General features: G+C 30.6%; 2 protein-coding genes across 2 annotated transcripts; both read left to right on the top strand.

Moving 5' to 3' along the window:
- The first annotated feature begins 217 nt into the window (after positions 1–217).
- On the top strand, positions 218–11,055 carry LOC115888515 (sialin-like). The gene is made up of 8 exons (XM_030908263.1): positions 218–358; positions 1,959–2,151; positions 3,733–3,966; positions 4,028–4,202; positions 5,908–6,165; positions 7,790–8,066; positions 10,550–10,673; positions 10,735–11,055. The coding sequence occupies exons 1-8, from the start codon at positions 300–302 to the stop codon at positions 10,927–10,929; spliced, it is 1,515 nt and encodes a 504-aa protein (XP_030764123.1). The 5' UTR covers positions 218–299; the 3' UTR covers positions 10,930–11,055.
- Positions 11,056–14,255: 3,200 nt separating this feature from the next.
- On the top strand, positions 14,256–26,426 carry LOC115888513. Its single transcript, XM_030908261.1, has 15 exons — positions 14,256–14,399; positions 14,463–14,634; positions 17,666–17,899; positions 17,957–18,131; positions 19,041–19,301; positions 19,353–19,629; positions 21,524–21,647; positions 21,709–21,854; positions 23,091–23,262; positions 23,321–23,554; positions 23,603–23,777; positions 24,027–24,281; positions 24,332–24,608; positions 25,695–25,821; positions 26,198–26,426. The coding sequence occupies exons 1-15, from the start codon at positions 14,365–14,367 to the stop codon at positions 26,366–26,368; spliced, it is 2,835 nt and encodes a 944-aa protein (XP_030764121.1). The 5' UTR covers positions 14,256–14,364; the 3' UTR covers positions 26,369–26,426.
- The last annotated feature ends 1,421 nt before the right edge of the window (positions 26,427–27,847 follow it).

A 27,847-nucleotide genomic window follows, 5' to 3' on the forward strand; every position in this document is an offset into this window, starting at 1 on the left:
TTAAAGTATTTGAAAAATTTCTTCAATACAAGGGAAATTTAAGTACCCTTGAATCAAAAGAATAGAAAGTAAGTTCTCCCACCCAAAGCGATAGTACCATTGGCAATCTGGTATCAATACAAGGAAGAGAACAGAATTATCAAATCAATGTTACCGAATGTTCCACACCTTCGATTATATTGGACAGTTGAATGCCAAACATTTTTATTAGTTTATTCAATCAATGGATAGTGCAGTACCAACATTTTAAATCGTTACCATTTAACAATAAAACGTTTTTCTGAAAATTGTTTAGCAAAATGGTACTTTCAGATCACAAAAAGTGTCCCAAATCATATGGAATTAATGATATAAATGGGTGAGCGAAAATTGATAAATAAATAATAAAATATATTTTATTTTTTTTGCTTATATGAACACACATAAATAATTAATTAAATTAAGATAATCTTTAATTTAATATATAAATAAATATCTAACATTTGCGATAAATATTGAAAATATAATGATTTTTCTAAATATTTATTATTATTGAGACCCGCAATAAAAGTTGACTGAATTCTTCCTTAAATCCAAGATATTAAATTATTGATTTATCATGATAATATAAAATATGATCGAAAAAAAAACGGCGTCAGCGATGGCTATGAAATGGGGATCGCTGTTATTTTATATGTAGATCAAATGTAAATTATATGGGGAATGTCATCGATCGTCATTTCCTAGCCAACTGGACGCTGTTTTTTTTCGATGATACGGCAGTTCCGCTACTAGGTGATAAACTGCCATATATCTGACAAAAAACTAGTCGAAGTACCTATACCTAAATACATATATGAGAAACCCTTTGAATAAGAAGGAGAAACCAAACAATGAAACAATTTTAATTTAATGAATAATAAAATTTTTGTTAAACTTTTTACATATTATACCGGGTGCTATAACTTTTTTACTTTTTCAGATAAAATAATGAGGTTTGGTATATTAGTATATGACATAAATTAGGATTGGTTGACGTATTCAATTGTTTTCTGTCACTTCCGGTTTAGCCGGAAATGACTACAACTTTTGATTTTTAAATGACACCCACGATATTTTTTACTTTATTCGATAGAAAATGACATTCTAAATGGAATAACATATCATATTATGTCAACTATTGACATTTTTGCTTAAAACAAAATTGAATTTTAAATTTCAACCTAGAGTGCCATGGCTGTGTTAAAAACACTAACTTTTAATCAAGGAGCCTTGGAAAAATAGATTTGATCGTCTAATCAAATTCCGAAGGCTGGCGCATCCGCCACGACATCAGGAAAAAAAATACTTTTTATTTTTTTTTAATTACTTAAATGAAAAACAAAAAATCCGGCGACGGCAGTTTTTAGAAGCAATTAGCTATCTTTTAGTAAAAAAGCAACTTTCTAAAGCAAGTCGTTACTTTAGTAGAGACGACACACAGATAAACATTAGCATTTTATATATGTAGATGTTATGTTTGGACTTTTGTCAAATTCAGTTAAGTTGGTTTATGTTGTTTGATGTGAAATTTAAGTTACCTATACATTTTTCCTTACTTGCGTTCATGTTAGTTTTTTCATGACTGCATGATTACTTAATAATTTGATATTATTATCATTAAATATCTCAATTTATCATCCATTTTACTTTGAAAACCCATCCCTTGCTTTCTGATTGATGAACTGCACCACCATTGAACAAAAATTAGTCAGTACCGAAAGTACCGAAAAAAGTGGAAAATCTCGGTTCCTATAGGTGCGGTACCGAAATTCCCGGTTCCGAAAGCCCTAGTCGAAATATACTACCTAAAAAAAATATTTCCACTTATTTAAGACTGCATAAGCTCTCCTATCTATAAAGATATATATTGTTTATTATGTATTAAGAAGGTTATAATTAAAAGCGCTTGTTTTATATAATTATTATCGTGTTTACAGGCAACAAGATGAAGGTACAGAGGAAGATCATCCATCATGGAAGTTTTGGAAGAAGAGAAGATACGTAGTCGCAACATTAGCTTTTTTCGGATTTTTTAACGTCTACTCTCTTAGAGTTAATTTAAGTATAGCAATTGTGGCGATGACACAAGATAGATACGAAACATTAGAAAATGGTACGAAAATTTCTTTGGTGAGTTTCCACGGTGACTAACGACACCACAGCCTATTCCTTAAACAGCCAGTCTACTTTCTACTCTTGTCGCGCCTGTTCTCGTACGCCTGTAGTACGAGAGCACCAGTCTCGATAGTATTTATAAACGTAGCTTCAATATGGGACCTCAATCCATCCAACTTCATACATTACATAAGATAACGAGCAATTTTTTACTACCAACTAAAATTACATACTTATATACTATTCCATTTAATTTTTTTGAAAAAAAACACGCAACGGTTTGTTAAATTGTAAGATACCGCCTTCCTAGTGTCTACTGTTAAATGTTTATTATTATTTGTTATATTGTATCATATAGAGTAAGGAATACTCTTTTAAACGAGCCCCAGTTTAATATTTAAATAAAAACAGATCTAACTAATTTTCCCGCCAATTCATTTTAGCATATAAGAGGGCAAAATTGTTCCAACTAAAAAAATCCGAAAATTGCTCGGAAAATTGGAATGAAAATGAAAATTTATGGTAGGTATCTTATCTGGGCAGAATTTTGTAAAAATTCCATTTCTTTATTTGCCATAGCCGTTGCGCTCTCTAGCGGCCATTCTACAAAGTTTAAAATAATTTCCAGCAATTTCTGATGGTCTCTTTAATTATAAATATTTTTTTCCGTAGACTTTACGGCTAATACTATAATACCACAGCTAATACCCTTGATTATAGCTAATACTTTCCGAGATATAGCCGAGAGCAATTCTTAGTGGGACACCCGGTACTTGTTTGATTTTGCACTTTCTAAAATTGTGTAAATATTTTCCTAAAATTGTATCTTTATTTTTTTGCCGAATAAAATAGACTAAAATGGAAGCTTATATTAGAAAAGTATATTTGTTATTTAAATTAGAAATCTACAGTATGTCCCCGGATTGTCTTTACAAGAGGAAGAACTTTTTTATTTTTGACATTTTGAGAAAAATGCATTCGTCATAAAAATATTTGCCTGTTCTAAAATGGTTAATTCCGTTTATACTTTTCCATATTTCCATGCCGTGTTAGAAAAAACTAAAAAAAAAACATGAAAATATCGTAAAGTCCTAAAAATCAAAACTCGTTTTTATGGTAACATAATTTTGTTTTCCTCCTTTGATAGATTGTTTTTGATAGAATTTTAATTAACGTCTTTTTTCTTGCTGTCTTAAAATGTTAAAAAAATTTATTTAGTTCAATGCTATGGAAAGGATGATAATAGTTATTGGAAAATGCGATACTTTAACAAAAGCAATCTATCAAAGAATGAAATCGAAATTATATTACCATAGAAACGCCTTCTGATTTTTACGACTGAAAAAAATCAACCAGATTTTTATGTTTTTTTCGTAATTTCCTCTCAAACGATGTAGAAATATGGTTAAGTATAAACGGAATTAACCATTTTAGAACAAACAACATTTTTTATAAAGAATGCGCTTTTCTCGAAATGTCCATAATAAAAAAGTGTTTCTTGTAAAAACAATCCTTGGACATACTGTAGGTATATATTTTATTTAAAAAAAACTCTTATTATCTCTCTTTAATTACCCAAAGAATATTACATTACAGGGTCCTGAATTCGACTGGAGCAACGAGATGCAGGGATACATCCTCAGCTCCTTTTTCTACGGTTATATTACTACACAACTGTTGGGCGGTTATTTCGCTACAAAATTTGGAGGCAAAATGATATTCGGTTCGGGAATAGCTGTCACATCAGCACTAACTGTGATAACTCCATGGCTTGCGTCTGCCAGTGTGTACCTTTTGTTAGCTGTAAGAATAATCGAAGGAATTTTTGAGGTATATATGCTAAAATGATACATCCTTTGAAGAAAATATACTTACACTATTTTTTCAATAGGGTGTAACTTATCCATGTATACATGCCGTATGGTCTAAATGGGCCCCACCTTTAGAAAGAAGTCGATTGGCTACAATAGCATTTTCCGGAAGTTATGTGGGAACGGTTGTTTCCATGCCAGCTTGTGCTTATTTAGCCAACCAGTTTGGGTGGCAAAGTATTTTTTACGTATTTGGTAAGCTATACTTGGGGAATACATCGTCTTAAATTTAATACACTCAGACACAGATTCAAATAAAACAAAATTAATCTGCGACTCAGATGTAAAAAAACGCAATGAAAATTTTTTTGAAAATGTTATATTTTTTTATTTTTGGCCCCATTTGCATGATATTTTTAAGAAAATATGTATAAATATACAGGGTTGTTCACCACATGACACGGAGTATTGTAGCTAAACGATTAGATTTTTACAAATTATAAGTTTTGGGTTCGTTGAAGGACTATTAGAGCTACAATTTAAAAATATTTTTACAGTATACAGAGTACAGAGTGTCCCAAATAAGTAAAAAATATTATAGTTTTATTTTTTTAAATGGAACACCCTGTATATTATTCTATTTTTGGATTCTACGATGGAAATAAAGGTAAATTTGATTAAGGTTTATCATACTTAAACCTTACCGTTTTTGAAATATTTTCAATTTTATGAAATTGCAGTAAAAAATTTAAGGCTTCATTTCTCCAAGGGTATCAAAGTTTTTAATACTAAATATTTACTGAAGATTATTTATTGATCAGATATTGTGTTGCAATAATAAAAATTTTACTGCCTTATACAGAGCGTCCAAATATTTATATTAAATAATTACTAGCTTTAAACGGCAATAACTTGTTTAATTTAAATGGAACACCCTCTATATTTTACGTGAATCAGATGCATTACTGTCCGCTCAACGAAAATAGTATACAGGGTTATCTATTTAAAAAAATACAACTATAATATTTTTTACTTATTTGGAACACTCTGTATCTTGCAAAAATATTTTTAAATTGTAGCTCTAATAGTCCGTCAACGAACCCAAAACTTAGAATTTGTAAAAATCTAATCGTTTAGCTACAATACTCCGTGTCGTATGTGGTGAACAACCCTGTATATATACTTAAATTTATTAACTCCGTTTTTTATAAACTTTAGTATTTGGCTTATTATACAGGGTTAATGAATGGGTTGTTTTTTACCTTGAATTTAAAACACCCTGTGAAATAACTTCCTGAGTAAATTTTTCTAAAACATTACTTTTCGGCTAGAACCATGACTCCTGAGTATTTTGTTTTTTGGATCATGCCTTGGTTAATTTTTAAGAGCGAAATAAATTTCCCACCAACAATTTTCAATACACCATTTTATCATCAAAATATGATCATATTTGAATCAGTAGTGTAGTACTCCTATAAACATGTTTCTTATGTATATCTTGCGGACATTTTAAATCAAGTATGCTTTATCTGTTCTACAGGGTGAGTCTTAAATAAGCGCAAATATTTTCACACACACACAGGACTGGTAGAACTCAATAAAGAAACATATTTTCTCTTTACCGTTTTTCAAATAAATCCAAAATAAACGAGTTATTTTACTTTGAAAATAAAAAAAAAGATTTTTTGCAAAAATTGGGAACCACTGGCTTTTTTTCTGGATTTTCTTTCTTGTATATTTAATCTACTACCTATGTTGCCATATTATCAACAAATTATGTTTTTTAACTAAATACTAAAAAAAAATTCCAAATTTTCAAAATTTTGGAAAAAAAAACTAATACCTAATGGTGTTTCTGACGTCGAAATGTACTACCCCTGAAAATATTTGCACTTATTTAAGACTCACCCTGTATAGTTAATCTAAAAGTGTAAATTTATTTAATTCAGATGAATTTTAGGTATGTTGGGTTTGATATGGTGTGGTCTTTGGGTGGCCATAGTTGCAAATTCCCCAGAAGAAGACAAGAAAATCAGTTTGGCGGAACTGCAATATATCGAGACGTCCTTAAAAGAGACTAATAGAGGCAACAAAGAATTGTCAATTCCTTGGAAGGCTATTTTAAGTTCGGGAGCTGTTTGGGCCATCGTCATTTCACATTTTAGTGAAAACTGGGGATTTTACACTTTATTAACTCAATTGCCCAAATATTTAAAAGGTAAATTTCAGTTTGGTGTATGGTGGTGAATTAACGTTAGGTATATTTTGCTGTTGTAACACCAAAGGGTTCCAACATTTAACGGTTCCAACTTTTTTTTGTCTTTGGTTCCAATCCTAACTGCAACTCTTAAATCAATTTGATTTTGATTTAAACTGACAGTCGATAACTGTCTTTGTCGCGACTTCTGTCGTTGGGCGGACGGTAAACATATACCGTATGATAAAAAAAAACGGCCGATTTTTCATCAATCATCAGTTCTCAAAAAAAGTATAAGTGTAAGAATGTGTTCAAAAATCAAAATCTTCAAAAATAAAGGTTTGCCTAAGAATACTTGTATGCCAATTTAATGGTGCGTACGTAGAAATTTCTTATTATTTTCTTTTTCATTAGAATATTTTTTTACTCCTTGTTTTAGTTTGTTTAGTAAACTCTATAAAGATCATATCAAATAAACTTATATTATTAACTTATAATATTTTCTTTTAATCAAAATATTTTAGGAAAAAAAGTAAATTAATTATAAATGTATAAAGAGTTATAATTTACATAAAAAAAACTCACCTTCTTAACAGCACTTAAGGGACATAAAGGGCCATTACTACCGCTTTTTCGTTGAAAATATTCTCGTAAAGTTGTGATGAGTTTTTTACGGCTATTAAGCTATCTTGTACACTTCGCACTAAAAGATGTTCTAAAAAGAACAATGTTCGACTGCAAGGTCTGCTAGTAACCATTTTTAAGCTTAAAGTATTACAATACTATTTATTAAAACCAAAAATTCGTAATACAAAACTAAAGTTTCAAAACCAATGACAATCATCGTCAGGAAATAAATAAATAAATATGGCACCTTGACATTTTTACAGCAGAGTTACCACCTGAATTCTTATCGGGAAATTTAAATTCCAGTTAGTCAGCCCGGCAACGAATATGTCCATGGTTGGCAACAATGAATTTAAAAATCGCGCCCTCGATTATGTAACTAAAAGTTTAATTGATATTAAATATACAACTTTTTCTTCATCGCAATTATCGGTTACATCCTTCATCGTTTGCAACAGTTTGAAGACTTTTAAGACTTTTCCTGTAGCACAATGATATGGAAGGAATCGTTCTTTTTTTATTAGTTAGTCAATGTCGTCTACATTTATTTCAGTTTCTAAATTTTTCCTTAAAATTTTTATAAATTAATAGTGTCATTTCTTTGGGTAACATATTATATTTTGTACCAGTTTCTGTTGTTAGTTTTTTTGAAAATTATAATTAGTTAGAAATTATTATATTCCTTATCAGAATAATTCACGATGGAAAATTGTCAGCGTACACCAAAAATATATTTGTTCAAATAAATCTTTGGTAGAAAGTGTATGGCCATATGAAGCTATCCGCTACTGTTGATTTCTGATGTTTCTAATTTTTGTTTTCTAGGGTCTGTTGACGTTGATGTAATTTTCAAATCCATATGCAATGAGTTTCTCTAAGATTTTTAATAATATTTATGGCAATTTTTAATAAATGACATCTAGAAATAAACCGGACATATATCATCAATGGCTATCTTGACGTCGTTTTTAAATTTAAAACGCTCGTTTTTATTAAGTTTTTCTTTGTTATCTTCCAGATATTCATGATTACGATCTGAAAAAATCAGGTTTCCTATCTGGCTTGCCTTATCTTGTTATGGCTATAATGATGCAGTTTTCCGGCCACTGGGCAGATTGGTTCAGAGTCAAAGGTATCCTCACTACCACCCAAGTGAGGAAAATCTTTAACTGTAGCGGTTTTATAGCTCAAACTGTGTTTATGATGGGCGCTGCTTTCTGGTCGGACAAGATTGGAACAGTATTTTGTCTTACGTTGGCTGTAGGATTGGGTGCTTTTGCATGGGCCGGATTTAGGTAAATTGGTGTAAATAATCTTATTTTTATTAATAATTTCTGTATTTTTGTACAAAAAATATTGTACCATTGAATTAAGAACTATTAAGAAAGCGATCAAATACTACTTTTATATTCATACAGGGGCGGATACAGAAATTTATTTTAGACGAGGCCCGAGATTTATTTTAGGGGTGGCCCAAATGAAAAGTAATGTAGAACATGCTTTTTAGAGAGCCATTTTTAACCCAAAAGCCTAATATTTAAACCAATTTAGAGATCTTAGGGGGGGGGGCCTTGGCGCCATTGGCGCCCTCTGTATCCGCCACTGTATTCATACATTTAAAAGTGGAGATATATCGCCAGTAAATCATACCTACATACTATATACAATATAAACCAGACCACTTTTTTGCATTAAGCGAATTGAAAAGAAACTGCTTAAATCAATATCATATTAAAATATTTATTATAATACCAATAATTTCTTGTCTAATTTCCCAGGAAGAAAAATATATAATACAGATATAAAAATACCAAATGGCAAACATTTATTCGTATTGATATATCCTAAACTATATATTGTTATGAAAATTTCAATGACAAAATTTTTATCAAAAAATTATTTCAGGAATGTTTTATGTTACAATGGTATAAATCACAAATATGTATGTAGTTTTTCAATTATCCATTGTTCCTGACTAAATACCTCGTGATTTTTTTACGTGACAATATGAATTTAAGAATATAAAGGTACTGCTTATCTCTAACGTCTACTAATATGATCTATGAATTATAAAACTTCGATTAGAAAGATTTTTCTTACCATGTTTAAGACATCCTTGCATTATAGGAAGTACTACGCTGTATAATATGAAAACCAAATAGCAGTCTTATAATGTATAAAAGTTATATTCAAATTTTGATAGAATCGTGTAAAAATAGTAGATGTAAAACCACTCTACATTTTAAATTCTAACTAATGTCCTCCTAACTATACAGGGTGTCCCAGAAATAAGTGCAAGTATTTTAACTGGTAGTATAGTTCAACCCCAGAAACACGCCTATAAAAAAAAACACAGAAAACAGAAACACGCATAATGAGGTTTTTTTCGCGAAAAAAAAATAAAAATCCGAAATTTTTTTGAAATTTTTTTTTTAGTTTTTAGTTAAAAAAAATAATTTCTTGATAATATATAGCAACATATGTATTAGATTAAATTTACAAGAAGGAAAATCTAGAAAAGATCCAGTGGTTCTGAAAATTTTAGCAAAAAAACATTTTTTTGGAAATTTTCAGAGTAAAATAACTCCGTCATTTTGAACTTATTTGAAAAACGATAAAGAGAAAATATGTTTCTTTTATCGAGATTTACCACCCCTTAAAATACTTGCACTTTTTTCTGGGACACCCTGTATGTCTGACTTGAAACTAATAAAAATGTTAACATTGCAAATATACAGGGTGAGTCTGAAATAAGTGCAAATATTTTAGGTGTACAGAAACACGTCTATGAGGTTTTTTTGCGAAAACTTTTTGGATTTTTTTTTAGTTTTTACTTAAAAAATATAACTTCTTGATAATATGGCAACATAGGTAGTAGATTGTATTTACAAGAAAGAAAACCCAGAAAAGGTCCAGGGGTTCTCAAAATTTAAGTAAAAAATATTTTTTTTTTCAAATTTTCGAAGTAAAATAACTAGGTTATTTTAGGGTTATTTTAACAACGGTACAGAGAAAATATGATTTTTTTTTCGAGATCTACTAACCTGGAAAATATTGCTTATTTAATACTCACCCTGTATATTTTATCATTTTTTTTTCGATAAAAATATTAAAAAGTAAGGGCACGTGTGCTAAATTTTTGAAATCAGAAAAATGTGCCATCTAATATAAATGTGCACTTTTAATATACCTACAAGGTGTCCTAATATTCCATGGACATAGAAGTACTACGTATTTTTAGACTGAATATAAGTTTATTGAACATAATTTACCTTTATACAAAAGTGCTTCATAAATATTGGGACACCCTGTATATAGGGTTTTTCATTTATAAAAATACAATCTTTACCAATATATGAGACATTTGACAGCGTATGACATTATTGGTAATACGTATTAAAAATTCAATATTGAAACTAGAAAAAATTAATAGTAGATTTGCATCCTTGTGATAGACAAAATAAAAGGTTTTTGTAGTAGTAAAAGAAAATTACCGACGTTTTGACGTGTATTTTCGTCTTTATCTGCTGAAAATAGCCCTGTTAAAGACGAAAATACACGTCGAAACGTCGGCAATTTTTTAAATAAAAGATTGTTTATTTTCTAGTCATAAACCTGCGAACGCCATTTCAGAAAAAAAGAATGTTCTAGGTCGAAAAATAAAAAGTTACAGCCTGTTAATGAGGGAAACAATAAAATATTAACTCTGTACTAACTTATCTATATAGAATTCTACCTAAAAAGATGGAATTTTATTTATTAATCCATTTTTTTTCAGTGTAAACCATCTAGACATTGCTCCACAGTACGCAAGTGTTCTCATGGGTATCGGCAACACCATTGCCACTCTTCCAGGCATTGTCAGTCCCATACTATCCGGCTACGTTGTTTCTAAACCACCAGTAAGTACATATTACTATATCTCAACGTAAACCCTTTTTTAACTTAATTGTTATTTTATAGCAAGTGCACGAGTGGCAAATAGTGTTTTATATATCAGCAGCCGTCTATTTATTTGGTGCAATAATATACGGTTCTTTAGCATCTGGTGAGTTACAACCATGGGCTATTGAAAAAAATGAAGACTCTGGTGTTGAAAAACAAGACAAAAATAAAGGAGTTGAAAACAAAACTTTTACGAATGATGATGAATTGTAGGAAATAATAAATTGGTACAAAAAATGTAGTTGTTATTAATATCAAAAAACACATTACAGGTATCCTATAATATTTTCATCGTTATACCGCCTAATTACATATTGTTTTCGTGCCTAAATTAGATTTAAAATAATTGTTCACACGTCGATTAAATTTTGCTAACAATATCTGTAATTTTACTGTGCTGGACAACTATAAAATCTCGAATTAATGAATTGACATTGAACGAAAAACATTGTGCTTAAAAGGTAAATATTATAAACATCTATTACGTTAGGATATTATTCTGTTTGACTTTTTAGCCCTTTTAGTTTATTGATTCATATAAAACTAACATATCTATTTTAAGAAAAATTTATATATTTATTTAAAATCAACACCATTTACAATCATTATACAGGGTGTTTCTTAATGACATGTTAATATTTAAGGGGGCGATTCTTGAACCTATTCTAAGAGAGAAACTTCATATGAATGAAGAGAGAAAGAGAGAAACTCCATATGAAATCCCGAAACATCTTAATTTCTGAGTTAATTTCAAAATTTCTTGATTTCTAATTAAACATTTTTTATCTCTTGATTTTTTTCGTCCGATTCATAGTTTTTGCTTAACATTAACAACCTAACAAAATTAAAGTCAGTTTACATCAGGGTCAAATCGCTGAAAATCTGATCCGGTGACTGTTGCGTGGAAATCGTTTCTGCGTTGGCTGGAAGGAAATTAAAAATAAAACGTTTTTTTTATATATCAAAATATGCATCAAAATGCATGGAAGACGTGTACAAAAAAAAACATCAGAGATATTTTGATAAAAAAATTCGAAAATTTTACCACCCTGTATCTGAAAAGTAAAGATATTTAGGACATACATTCATATGAAGTTTTTTTCTTAGAATAGACCCAAAAATCACCCCCTTAAATATTAGCATGTCATTTTAAGGAACACCCTGTATACGAATATACGAGTATACTTTTATGTATTTACTGTTAATTTTAATATCAATAGATGATAATATATATATTATAATTACTGATTTTAAATTACATTTATGTCTCTAATATTCCACTTATAATGTTAGAAATAATATTTTTTTCCAATTGCCAATATTTGTACAATTGAATTTTATAATATTCTATATACTATACGCGCCTCAAAAGTGGCTCACCCCTATAACTTTTTCATTTTTTCAGATAAAACAACGAGATTTGGTATGTTAGTATATGACGTGATTCAATGATTGATTTACGTATTGATTGATGACGTATGATTGATTGACGTATTCAATTGTTTTCGGTCACTACCTGTTTCACTGGAAATAACTACAACTATTAATTTTTAAATGGCCTCGGTATTTTTTTACTTTATTCGATAGAAAATGACACTCTGAATCGAATGACATATCATATGTCAACTTTTGACATTTTCGCTTAAAACAAAGTTGTATTGTAAATTTCAATCTAGAGTTACAATCTAGAGTTACTAGTTACAAACACTAATTTTTAATCATGGAGCCTTGGAAAAATATATTTGGTCGTCTAATGTTTTTAGTGCCTTGTCCTGGTCGGTTCAAAGATGCCCAAATCGTATTTTTAATCATATCTCAACTTTTTCAAACGGAACGAGGGTAGCTCGTTAGCATATCTGGAAAAGCATTTTTTTACGAATAATTTGATACCACACACTTGGTATTTCGAGTCAAATTGTCGTTATGAACCGCATTTTATAATTTCAAATAAACCATATGCGAAAATGTCAAAAGTTGACATATGATAAGTCATTCTATTCAAAGTATAATTTTCTATCGAATAAAGTAAAAAAATACCGAGACTGCCATTCAAAAGTTGTAGTCATTTCCGGTAAAACTGAAAGTGACGGAAAACAATTGAATATATCAATCAATTCTAATTTATGTCATATACTAGCATACCAAAGCTCGTTTGTTTTTATCCGAAAAAATAAAATAGTTATAGGGGATGAGCCACTTTTGAGACGCACCCGGTATAGATATTTATAGTATTCTATATACCCCGTTGTCTAATAATTATTTTATTATTTTTTTACTACGTGTTATTACTTATTACTATACCGGGTGTTTTCAAAAAGTGGCTCACTCCTATAACTTTTGTACTTTTCAGACAAAAAAAAAACGAGATTCAGTATGTAGTACTTGTATATGACATAAATCAGGACTGATTCACATATTCAATTATTTTCGGTTATTTTCTGTTTCACCGGAAATGATTATAACATTTGCTTTTTAAATAATAGCCTCGGTATGTTTGTAGTTAATTTAATAGTAAATTGCATTCTGTATAGAATGACTTTTCAAATGTCAACATTTTCTCTCAAATAATAGTATTTTAAATTTCAATCCAGGGTGCAATGGCTGCGTTCATACCGACAATTTGACTCAAAATACAAAGTATGTAGTATCAAATTATTCGTAGAAAAATGCTCAAAAAACATGCATCAAGAATTTTACAAGCGGTTGATGGTTTCTTACGTTGCTTAAGGCGGCTTAAAGTGTACTTTGACCAAATACACTTGGATATTGCCATATAGGATATAAGTATATTTATATGGCAATTATGGCAGCATCCAAGTATATTGGATCCAAGTACACGTGTCAACTGGGCTTTACTTTCTTAAGCAAAGTTATACTCGAAACTTCTTAAAATAAAACAAAGATTTTCTACAAAACTTTTTATTTCACATCACATCATAAGCTAACCATAAGTAAAGTTAATAAGGCTAAATATGTTTATCGTTTCTACAAATATTTCGTCTACAAAGAGATATTATTGCCAAGCAAAAGAGATATAGATGCCAGATTAACAATTTTATTAAGCATTGCCATTCAAGACGACTATAATTTTTTTATTTTGAGTTTAATGTATAAAAAAGAGAACTTTTTTTAATATGTTAGAGAAAAGAGAAGAGTTATAGGGATGCCTAGAATGTCCAACCTTCCTCTGGAATAGAGGACAGTTTTGGCCATTAACTCACAGTTTAAACGGAAGGTAAAATGTTATGTGGAGACTTTATGATAATATTATTATTATAATTAAAAATACCAAATTGCAAATAGAAAATAAACTTAGTATTTTCACGCAATAATCAAGCTCCAAAATCTCATAAAAATATTTCTTAAGCTAGGTTAATGTTTAATAACAAGGATTATCTACTAAAATTACTTTACGGTAAGTTGTATAGACATACACTCAAATATTCGTCTTTGTTTATTCAAATAAACATAAAATAATTAAGTAAAATATTTTCAAGACTTTGAATAACTAGTTTATCTCACTTTTTCATTATAACGCGTGTTTAGTATGTTAGATAGTATTATTCGACGTATACTTTAGCTATATAAAAATGAAATAAACAGTAGTCTTCTTGTACAATTAAAACTTTAGACATTTTTCTTAGTGAAATGGACAGTAAATTAGCTGCAGAATATGATCAGAGGTAATTTGCAATAATATTGATTAAAACTATAAGATGAACCAAACATAACTCATGTAATTCTAGTTCTTTTCCATCAAAGTGGTCATTCTGGAAACACAGGAGATATGTAGTTGCATTTATGGCATTTTTTGGGTTCTTTAATGCCTATGCTTTAAGAGTAAATTTGAGCATCGCTATAGTTGCTATGACATCGGATAGATATGAAACTTTGGAAAATGGCACCGTCATTAACATTGTGAGTATCTAAATATTTTATAGTTTGAAATTATTAAATTATCAAAGAATAATAAGCAATAACATATTTTTATTAATTTTAACAAAATATGAGATAAAAAATATCTAAACCTCTGTGGCGGATTCGTCTCTCCAAAAAAGTCCTATGGGTATTTCGCCACTGTATGAAAATCTACAAAATAAAATAGTTACTTTTTGTAAACACTGCTGCGTTAATCCAACGGACACTAAAATTGTCAGCAGTAGTTTACTAATAAACAAATTTGCCTAACGGACAAAAATGCTTAACGCTTCGGGAAGCATATCTCCCCGTCGCGTTGGAAGCAAACAAAAAACACAAAGTAGGTACAAAGAAAAAACTATTTAAAATATCTAAATGCAACTCAAGAACACTTTTAAGTTATCAATCACGTTTTATCAAGTTAAACTTCAAAATTAACAATTACTACCTAATAACAATTACTTAATAAGGTAAAACCAAAAAGCTTCAAACATTCTGTATGTTTTTTTTATTTTTTTTTTAATTTCTACGTATGTTATGTTTATTTAAATGATTTTTTTTATTTTTTTAAATGTCCGAATTAAAGGACATAAAGATTATTTAGAAAGGGCGACTTTCAAAAATCTAAGATTTGTCAGCATTCATGGGACACAGGGCACAAAGTAAATTTTAACAACGGAAAAATTATAATGGAAGAAGTGACAGCCTCTAAATAAAAGTAAAAGAGACTTTTTCAATACAATCTAACAAAATTAAATGTATTGCTCATGCATCTCTAGATGTTAGTAATGTATGGCTCCGCTTCTTTGATTTTAAAGAACATAACAGAAATAAATATAACATATTATAAAAATTAAAAACAAATTAAAAAATAATCATACAGAAAGTTTGAAGCTTTTTGGTTTTACCTTACTAAGTAATTGTTATCACATAGTAATTGTTAATTTTGAAGTTTAACTTGTTATAATGTGATTTTAACAGAACGTCAACGGTTTTTGTAGACGTATCTGTTGATGTATCTGTTGTAATAGTTGCATTTAGATATTTTAAATAGTTTTTTCCTTTGTTATTTGTTTTTTTTTGACGGGAAGAGATATACTTCCCGAAACGTTAAGCATTTTTTTGTCCGTTAGGCAAATTTGGTTATTAGTAAACCGCGGCTGACAATTAGTGGCGAAATACCCATATGACTTTTTGGAGAAAATATGAGTTCCAGTAACATAATATAATTTAAAAATTTCTATGTCAAGCGCAGTGATAATTATAACAGATACATAATTCTTATGAGATATTTTGTTAGAATATGTTTTACTTTTGACTCTATATTCTTTCAAAATAGCATTACAGTATTCATATATAAATATCTTAATCTACGACTATGTCATTATGACACATTTAACATTGTCATTTGGATGTCATTATGGCTTTCATAATAGCACTAGTGCTATTATGAATTCATAATAACACGCAAATTTAAAAATAAGAAACAAGCAAAAAAAGGTACCTAAATACGTTTATTTATTGTAAACATTAATTATAATATCAGTACAATTGGTTAAATTAATTCCAGACGATGACAGGTGAGTTGAATTTTTAGAAAGTAAATTTATTTCCTGAGTGCTTGAACTTGTTGAAGACCCATCATTGCCAGAAATGTTACCCAAAATATTACATGATACTTTTTTCATATTTTTTTTTGGAATTTTCTATATAGCTCTCTGCCACTGTGTTAGAGCTCCAACCACCATGTCTTTTAACAGTTAGTAAATCCACTCCTGAATGTGCAAGCAAGGACGCAGACGATCTACGGAAACAATGTCCAGTGTATTGTTGTGGATTTGGAAGACTTAGGAACAATGCTATTTTATACGGCATTTTCCCTAAAGTATTAATGCCAACGGGTTGCTTAATACATTTTCCATTTCTGTACGCCATTTTCCGTTCTTGGCCGCATAGCTATATATCTTCGAACCATTTCCACCATATTTATTCCTTCAATATTCCCTTTCGTTATAAAAAAAATTTCGTGATATCTTTGTTTTCGTAAATAGAATAATGACATGAATGCATTGTCCTTCATCTTTAACATTTTGCAGCTGCAGATTTGTCAACTCGATACGCGCCGGCAGGCTCCCGCAAGTCCCACTATCAATGAAACTTTTGTCAGGAAATAAGTCTTATCATCAGCTTCCAACAAAAAACGAGTTATGTCTTCTTTTCTTAAAATTCTTGACTTCTTGACCGAAATCCTTCCGATTTTCTTTTTAGAAATGCAATTAAATGGACGTACTTACTAATATCTGTTTTCTTCACTGATATAACTGAACGTAGCATGGAATAATCTACCCAATGTGATGAAGCCTTCCTATGTTTTGAAAGATGTTCAAAATATGCCAGGAGAACCTTTTCGTTACTACTTACTATTCTTGATTCCTTTCCCTTTACACCAATCTTCATGTTTTACATAGGCTTGCTCGTACGTTTGTCTTGATTTTTCGGAAAGTTGGAAATCGACAACGTTTTGCGCAATGCCTTCAATATCCGAAGGGACACTTTCAGAATCAGAATCACCCATATTAATATTATTTTTTGCTTTTTGCTAAAACTGAAGGTTTAACACAAAATTGAACATCAATAATTGAGTTGTCAAAGTCAAAATGGAAGCAACCAACAACCACGGTTACCACGGCCTCGACTAATATGGGCACCTGATAATTTTGAATTTTAATTTTTATGAGGATATCTCTGATATTTTAAATTAAATCAAATCTCTTTGGATCGTCCCTCGTGTCGCGTCGTAGATTAAATTTTGAATGATACACGTTCGATACGAACTTTTTAATGAAACTTGTGTAACTACGTTACACACGTTTCATTATGATGTTCGTATCGAACTTGTATCATTAATAACTATAATGCAATTAATGCAATAAAAAAAATATTCAGCAAAATATAGATAGATAGATAGATAACAGTGTTAAATTAAAGTAATAAATCAAACTCATATTTTCCTTGGGGAAATTTTCTTTAGGGGCCAGAATTTGATTGGAGCAACGAAATACAAGGCTACATTCTCAGCTCATTCTTCTACGGATACATCACTACTCAATTATTAGGAGGTTACTTCTCAGCAAAATATGGCGGAAAACTTATTTTCGGTACAGGAATAGCTGTAACAGCAGCACTAACTATTATCACACCATGGTTAGCTACAACCAATGTCTATCTTTTACTCGCTGTCCGAATAATCGAAGGAGTATTTGAGGTAACTGTTTTCATAGTTGTTTTTTGAGTGGAAACTAAACATTATTTTTTTCTTTAGGGTGTTACATATCCAAGTTTGCATGCAATTTGGTCTAAATGGGCACCACCTTTAGAGAGAACCAGGTTATCTATGCTTGCCTCGTCTGGTAGTTATGTTGGAACTGTCGTAGCTATGCCTTTGAGTGCGTTACTGGCTGAAGCGTTTGGTTGGAGTAGTATATTTTACTTTTTTGGTAAAATATTACAGTAAAAATAAAACTTCCTGAAGCTTGCTTTTCATGCGTCCGTTATCCGTTGATACGATGGTCCGACGGCGCGGCGCTCTAATTGGTCATAACGCCATGAACATTTTGGAGTGTGTTTGATGCGTAATTTTTTACTCCAGCACGCCAACGGAGAAAGCTCGTACGATAACAGACGTTTTATTTTAGAATAGTACCAGGGAAAGACTAATGTAAGGAAAACGAGAATTTTAAGACAGCTGGTTCTTTAATATATCTTTTGCTATGCTTTTCTGTGCTCTCCTGACCAAAGTGCGGGCCGTCTGGCTGCCTATAGACTACTGCGGTTTACTACTGCGCACCACATCTGTACTGGGTATCCCATTTTTGTGTGTTTTATGGAATTTCTCGTGTATGAGTAGAGATACAATGATGCGATTTTTATATTACTTTGCTTAGTTTCTGAAATAGCCTCCTTAGTTTCTGAAATACAGGGCGAATTTGTGATGCGCAGTAGTGAACAGTTCTTAAATACAGATATTATGAACAGTAGTGAACGCAACGTCTACCCGCAGCCAGACGGTCCGCACTCTGTTCCAGAGAGCTTAGCAAAAAATATATTTAGAGCTAAGAGCCAATAAAGAACCAGCTTTCTTAAAATTCTCTCTCAAAACCGTTGCTAGCTCTTAGACTATAAGTAAAACAGCGAAATCGTTATGGAAATAAAAATATAAAACGACACCAATCACAAGCAAATCGTACATCCGATGAACGGAGGACTGAAAGTGCAATAAGTTTAAAAACTGCGTAATTTTCTAACCAATCGAAGAATTCAACCAATAAAATTATTATCGTATCATCGTATCGTCCGATAACGGATGCATGAAAATCAAGCTAATTCGTTTAATATCTGTTCTATAGGTGTTTTGGGACTAATATGGTATACTCTGTGGATGCTTATAGTAGCAAATGCACCTGATAATGATTCGAATATTAGCGATTGGGAGCTTAAATATATTCAATCTTCTATGGAAGTAAATTCTAGTGATAAATTACAAGAAATTGCCGTTCCATGGAAATCGATATTTTCTTCTAAAGCCGTGTGGTCAATATGTGTGGCAAACTTCAGCGAAAATTGGGGCTTCTACACTTTCATGACTCAGTTACCAAAATTCTTGAATGGTAATAGGAAATATTAAATAGAACAATAACACTAAACAATATATTTTACAGATATTTACAGTTTTAAATTGGGCACGTCAGGTTTTCTTTCCAGTCTTCCCTATGTCGCAATGTCGATAATGGTTGCATTGTCAGGACAAATAGCTGATTTTCTCATAACTAGACAATATCTAACGGTTACTCAGACGAGAAAATATTTCAATTTCTTCGGATTTGTTGCACAATTTATTTTCCTGATGGCTGTTACCTTCGTATTTAACAGTACCGTTACAGTAATGTGTTTATCTATGGCTGTAGGCCTAGGTGCCTTTGCATGGGCAGGATTCAGGTAAAAATATTACTTTAGTTCATAATATTTGTTAATGAATTGATTTTAAATGTTTAAAGATATTTTTCTAAACAAAAGAGGAACAATATCGGTTGCGTCTCAATACTGACTCAGCCCTATAACTTTTTTATTTTTTCAGATAATAAAACGAGATTTGGTATGTTAGTATATGACATAAATTAGGATTGTTTGGCGTTTTCAATTGTTTTTGGTCACTTCCTGTATCACCAGAAATGACTATAAATTTTGATTTTTAAATGACACCCTTGGTATTTTTTACTTTATTCGAAAGTGTGTGGTACCAAATTATTCGTAAAAAATGATTTTTCCAAATATGCTAATGAGCCACCCTTGTTCGTTTTGAAAAAACTGAGATATGATTAAAAATACGATTTGGGCATCTTTTAACTTGCCAGGACAAGACACGAAAAACATTAAGTAATCAAATCTATTTTTCCAAGGCTCCTTGATTAAAAATTACTGTTTTTAACATAACCGTATAGATTGAAATTTAAAATACGACTTGTTTTTAAGCAAATATGTCAAAAGTTGACATATAACATGTTATTCTATTCAGAGTGTCATTTTCTATCGAATAAAGTAAAAATATACCGAGGGTGCTACTTAAAAATCAAAAGTTGTAGTCATTTCTAAACAGGAAGTGACCAAAAACAATTTAATATGTCAATCAATCCTAATTTATGTCATATACCAACATACCAAATCTCGTTTTTTTATCTGAAAAAATAAAAAAGTTATAGGGGTGAGTCGCTTTTTGAGACGCACCCGGCATATTTTTTGCTTATTTACTGCATGTTATTTCTATATGGATATACAAGGTGCCACAATATTCCGTGAACATCAACTACTACATATTTTTGGAATCAAAATAACAGACACATTATTTCAAAATTATTTCTTGTCACATCAAGTTATGTAAGCACAAAATATCTAGTATTTGCTAATAATCTAGTTGGCGAAAACTGCGAAAACGTTTTTGTATAGAGTTAGATTGTGTGCAACTAACTTATTTTGATTCAAAAATACGTAGTGACTCTATGTCCACGGAATATTGGAACTCCCTGTATATCAACTTTTATTTCTCAAACTTTAACCAAAAAATATATTTATTTTAAATTTCCAAAGTATAATGACTCGTTTATTTTGGAGTTGTTTGAAAAACAGTAAAGGGATAAACGGTAAAGTTCTTTAAGACACACCCTGTATATCGGATGCGTCTGAAAAGTGTCTCACCCCTATAACTTTTTTATTTTTTTAGATAAAAAACTGAGATTTGGTATGTTAGTATATGACATAAATTAGAATTGATTGTTTTTGGTCATTTCCTGTTTCACCGGAAATAACTACAACTTTTGATGTTTAAATGGCACGCCTGTATATTTTTACTTTATTCGATAGAAAATGACATTTTCAATAGAATGGCATATCATATGTCAACTTTTTACATTTTCGCTTTAAAAAACTCGTATTTTAAATTTCAATCTAGAGTGCCATGGACAGTGGCGGATACAGAGCGGGGGCCTATGAGGCCCGGCCCCCCCTAAGATCTGTAAGTTGTATTAAATATTAGGCTTTTTTGTTAAAAATGGCACCCTAAAAGCGTATTCTACATTACTTTCTATTTTGGACCCCCCTAAAATAAATTCTTGTACCCGCCCCTGGCCATGGATCTGTTAAAAACACTAATTTTTAATCAAAGAGCCTTGGGAAAATAATTTATGTCATATACTAACCTACCAAATCTCGTTTTTTTTATCTGAAAAAATCAAAAAGTTATAGGGGTGAGCCAGTTTTGAGACGCACCCAGTATACTAAGGTATCCATTTTAACCATAACAAACATAACATCAAAATATAATTTTAATACATTTCAGTGTAAATCCTCTGGATATAGCTCCACAATATGCCAGCGTACTGTTAGGCATAAGCAATACCTTTGGAACCATGCCTGGCATTATGAGTCCAATTGTGTCTGGATATATTATCTCCAATAACCCTGTATGTCATATATCTTTTTACTTAAGACTTTCTTACTATTTACCTCCTTTACATTTTTTAGACGATTTACGAATGGAGGGTAGTATTTTTTATTTCGGCCGGATTATACTTGTTTGGCGCTTTCTTTTTTGTATCGTGTGCTTCAGGAGAACTACAACCATGGGCCAAATCCAAAGAACAAGAAGAGAATAAACCAAATTCGGTCAAGTGATATTATAAAAATATATAATTTATTATAAACTCACCGGCAAAAAAAAACGGTCACTAAAAACTAGTCCCAATTTCAAAGTTAGATTTCTCGCGAACCACTCATTAGATTTTGATGATTTTTTTTAAATTGTAAATTAATTCCTTCTTAACGGATGCTACGTCAGAGATTTTTATTCCAAATTTATTTTGTGCATATGTACAGGGCAAAACAATAAGACGAAGTTTTTTGCCCAAATTTTGTAACACCCTGTAGGATGCAGCAGCTGTAGTAACTATTGCTAAATCAAATCACATTGTAGTCTCATCTTTTGTAAACATTTTGTTTTTAATCACGACATTATCACTGTTCATATTGGAGATAATGTCTTGATTAAAAAAATAAAATGCTCACAAAAGATCAGGCTACAATGTGATTTGATTTAACAATAGCTACTACAGCTGCTGCACTCTACAGGGTGTTACAAAGTTCGAGCAAAAAACTTCGTCTTATTGTTGTGTGCCCTGTATATGCTCAAAATAAATTCGGAATAAAAATTGCTGACGTAGCATCCGTTAAGAAGAAATTAATTTACAATTTAAAAAAATCATCAAAATCTAATGAGTGGTTCGCAAAAAAATCCAACTCTGAAATTGGGACTAGTTTTTAGTGGCCGGATTTTTTTGCCGGTGAGTGTATTTTAATTTTAATAAAATAATGCAAGTGATTTATTTTGTTTTATGTATAATATAAAATTTTGTCGTAAATTTTCTCATAAATCCCGTATCGTAATATTCTTAGATTGAACTAATCCTACCTAATATGTTGATAAAAACCAGCATAAAAGTGTCATTTCTAAAAATCTTTTTATTATTAAGTAAACATTGAATCTTTTAATAGTATTAGATCTCTTTTATGTCAAATGTAAATTAACCTTGATTTTACTATTGTGTGTTTTAGAAATTTCAAATTTTACATTAACAGACCTTAACCAGACAGTAATAATTTGTTTAAAATATAACAACTAACTTAATTGTGATCGAGATCAATAATTATCAATAAATAAGATAAAAAATACTAGAATTTAAATATAATGTAAACTACTTCAGATATAAGAACATTAATATAATTAACGTTGCTATAAGTTTATATTTAAAAATATAATCTAAACCAATGGACGAACAAAAAATTCATAATGAAATCCTGTAAGTATTAAATATTTTTCAACCTTTAATTTTCATTTGACTAATCTTTAGGTCGCCTTCAACAACTTGGAAATTTTGGACACAAAGGCGATATATTTTAGCTATCCTAGTTTTTTTCGGATATTTGAATATATATTCTTTACGAGTTAACTTAAGTATTGGTATTGTGGTTATGACACAAGACAGATATGTATTATTACCAAATGGCACTGAACAAAACATAGTAGGAAAAGTAAAATACAAAACCATCACTATATGTACATAAATATACTTTTAAACAGGGTCCAGAATTCACATGGAATAACGAAATTCAAGGCTATTTATTAAGTTCGTTTTTCTATGGATATTTAATGACTCAAATACTTGGAGGATTCCTTTCTAAGAGGTTTGGAGGAAAGTTAATCTTTGGAGGAGGTGTTGCAGGGGCTGCTTTCTTTACTTTGCTTAGTCCGTTCTTTGCAACCGTAAATGTGTATCTTCTTTTGGCTGCAAGAATTTTCATGGGAATATTTGAGGTAACTAAGAGTGATTTGTGCTTTCAATCATTAAAAAAATGTTTTAAGGGTGTGACGTATTCTAGTTTGTTCTCTATGTGGGCTAAGTGGATTCCTCCCAGTGAAAGGAGCAGGTTTACTAGTCAAGCAAATTCAGGCAGTTATACTGGAGCAGTTTTTGCTATGATGTTTTATGCTTATTTAGCTGACGCCAGTGGTTGGAGGAGTGTGTTTTACTTTTCAGGTAAGATAGTAGTTTTTGGATAGTGTTCACCAAGGAAAATATTTAAAGGAAATTAGTTCTCTCTATACTTTTTTTAATATTTATTTCTTGTTTAAAAATAGAGAAATATACTTCGTCTTATATAAAAATAACAAATCGTGATAACATGTTTTCCGGTGAGATTTTAGAGTTATTTATTAAACTTTTTTTCTTTCAATATGTAACTCTTGATCACCAATATGTAAAACTAATACATATTCTTATTTATAGGTGGGCTGGCATTAGTTTGGTACATACTATGGGTTTTGCTAATACAAGAGTCTCCAGAAACAGACAAGTGGATATCAAACTCCGAACTACAATACATTCAGCAAGCCTTAAAGGAGTCAAAGCCCACCAAATCAGTTTCAGTACCATGGAAACATGTTTTAACATCTAAAGCTGTGTGGGCATTACAGGTGGCAGTATTTTGCGAAACTTGGGGATTTTATACTTTGCTTACCCTCCTACCAAAGTATTTCAAAGGTAAATTTGAAAATTATATATGAAAACAAACATAAATATTCGTTTTACAGATGTGTTTAACTTCGACATTTCAAAATCAGGAATACTTTCTGCATTGCCCTACATATTTATAGCCATAATGATGCAAGTTACAGGTCAACTGGCAGACAGGGTTGTCCAAAAGAAACTTCTAAGCATAACCTGGGCAAGAAAAACGTTTATGGCTATTGGGTTTTTGTCGCAGACGTGTTTTATGTTGGGTGCAGCCTTTTGGGGAGAAGCTTCTGGAACTGTGTTTTGTTTAGTATTTGCTGTAGGAATGGGCTCCTTTGCTATAGCTATTATAAGGTACCAGTAATACTATTATTATCAATAAAATATATCGCTAGTAAAAACTTAGTATTCACAGAACCATGTTCCCGAAACACGTCAAAAAATGATTAGATCTAACGATGGGGTCACTTTGGGAATCACTGATCTAGACTGACTAAACTTAAGTTTTACTGGAATTTATTTTTATTGTATATTATTAGCTTTTGAATAAGCCAGTAACGATTTACAGCAATTTTAGCATTGAAAGCATGCCTTTGCTTTTCCTCCTCATCACATTTTACGACCGCCTAGACTTCTGTCTAGCACAAGAAGGTGGTCTGTTTGAACACTTGTTATAACTTTTTTTTATTTAGAGTAATATTATAGTTTTTTTTTGGGTTTAGAGAATTTATTTATGTTTAGTTTTGGCTTGTAAACACACTCAAATAATAAATATTTAAGTATTTTTATTTTAAATGTTACCTTAAGTGAAGGTAAACACTTAAAATGAAAATAATAAATACTCGGCACTCGCGTCATATTCCTAGTCTGTCACGACCGACCCGTCCGAGCACAACTGCAACTGCGTATTGCCTGACCAGCCGACTAGCCGGCAGTGACTCTCGAGTACGAACGCAAAACGGGTAAACGTAAATTCGTCCGGCAACTTGCTATGTTACTAGTAGCCTGGTCTTCTCTGTATATATTGGCAGATGCCGAATTCGATCGAACATATGGCGATTTGTCTATAATAAACTTGCCAGATGCGTGCAACTTCGTGGTTATAAATAGTTTTTATATAACTTCTTTGCGGAGGGGGTTAATCTTTTTCAGTATAATATAACAACAAAAGATTAACACCCTCCGCATAGAAGTTGAAACCAATGCAATGAAAACTCTTCCGCGTAACTTTGTGGATATAGGTAGTTTTTTTTAATAATCGCCATATGTCTAATTATTTCGGACATCTGCCTCCAACATATACATATTATCAAGTTTTGTATCTTTTGGTTTAGTTAGTCTTTTTTTTCTCACTTATTTCTCTCAAAAAATTCACAGAGTGAATTTTCATTTAATTTGTATTTCTATACTTACTTAATTATTAACTATAAAATTTTCTAGTGTAAATGCCTTGGATATCGCTCCAGTAAATGCAAGCATCCTATTCGGAATCGTAAATACATATGGCACCATTCCTGGAATTATAAGTCCTATTATTGCTGGATATGTAATTTCCACTGATAATCCGGTAAGTCTAGAATCAATAATATAAAATTTTGAAAGTACACTTAAGCGTATATAGAATTTGTTTAAGAAATTGCAGGAAGATAGTTAAAATGTTATTAAATAGACAAATAGACACCAAACCAAACACACAACATAACTAATTTATTGCATTTATTATTAATATAACTTAATATGTCAAACATATTAAGTTTCCGAAGAATAACGTAAATATAATTAATTTGAATAAATTTTAAAATGAAATAAGAAGATAATTTAAAGTATGAATTTACTACACTAATTTAATAATAAATAATAAATCGGTGATATCCATTTTAAAAATTGTTTTACACACAAATGTAACGATAAATTATTTTGATATAATTTTGTAACTTTTTTAGACTGCAGAACAATGGAGAATCATATTTTATATAACAGCAAGTTTATACCTATTTGGAGCAATATTTTTTATGGTTTTTGCTTCTGGATTAAGGCAACCTTGGGATATTGAAAAAAAACCCTATCTTAAAAAATCCACTGGTGAAGAACAGCCCGAATATAATGAAAATTAATGAAATAAATTTTCTGAATTACTATTTATTAAAAAGCACTTTAAAAGTCTTTACTTCATTTGAGTTTTCTTCTTTTCGCTTATAACAACAACAAAAATAGAGAATAATAAAAGAAAAAAAATATATAAAGGTATGAGAACCTACAACAAGATGCAAAAAAAAACGCAACGGAAAAATTTTGGACAAGTTTATTATTTTAGTATTTGATTTATTATACAGGTTTAATCGAAGAATGGGTTTTTACCCTATCTTTAAAAAACCTGTGCAATAATTTCCTAAGCAAATTTTCCAAAAGCATTATTTTTCGCTCAGAACCATGTCTTCTGAATATATTGTTTTTTGACTCGTGTCAACAAATGCCTTGGTTAATTTTTAAGAGCAAAATGAACTTCGTCTGTTGGGTTTAGAGGTAGGAGGTATACTCTGTTTTTTTTCTCAGGTAAGATTTCTACAGACGATGACAGAGGAAAAGCAGATGACGTCCCATACCAATCTATTTATTTTACTAAAAAAAGTTTCTAATAATTTTTAAGTTATCTATGGATGGGTTTAAATATAAATCCGTCATGCGTCGTGTCTTGTTGTTTTTAACCAGTTTTATTGGTTTATTTAAAAAATGACAGATCGTATTTCAATTTTATTGGTTTGACGGAACGATGAACGATAAACGGACGCCGATGCGTATGAACTCGCCTTTAGATTTTTGTCATTTTTGACGCTTGTCAAAGTCTTGCCAAATTATAGGTTATAATTTTGTGTCAACTTTTGTTAAATACCCTGCGTTTTGGAAGATGATGCATTTTGATTCGTATTAGTACGTGTGTTCTGTGTCTTTTGAAGTCAAGTGGAGGAAAAATCGAGTGAAAATTAACTGTAGACCCACAGCACAGTTTATGGTTAATACTCGCTGTCCAGGCAGAAAGTCTTATACACCAATGAAGTTGCCATCGTTAAAGTTTGTATACCATTTCGTCGTAGATAAGTGCAATCTCGTAATAAATAAACTCGTATATGGTAGAAGGATCAAACTAAACACATACTAAAAACTGGAGTAGCTGGAAAATATCGACATCACACGATAGGTAAATAATGGATTTTAGTACTGCAGAAAAAGAATGCCAAAAGGTACTGGTTTAAAAAAATTAAGATTAAAGTTAATTAATCAACCTTTAAGGTATAAAATTTGGTAGGTGTTATTATTAATAAAATAGTTTGTTTTATTTACCTATGTTATTTTATTTATTCCTGTGGAATATTACAAATTTGTATTTGTACATAAGTTATATTGATAAATATAATCATAAATGCGGGTAGTTTCATAAAGCTTGAAAGTAAAAAATAGTTCTTTTTCATATTTTTTTGGTATGTAGTGTCTTGTTCTTTGTTTGTTTTGTATTAACACATACCGTTTTTATTAAATAAAATAACTCGATTACATTTTTTCAGTTTTATACAGTTTTTTTCACAATATTTTGAAGT

This window comes from Sitophilus oryzae, unplaced genomic scaffold, assembly GCF_002938485.1.
Source record: "Sitophilus oryzae breed Bouriz unplaced genomic scaffold, Soryzae_2.0 scaffold_778_pilon_pilon, whole genome shotgun sequence".
Classification (NCBI taxonomy): domain Eukaryota; kingdom Metazoa; phylum Arthropoda; class Insecta; order Coleoptera; family Curculionidae; genus Sitophilus; species Sitophilus oryzae.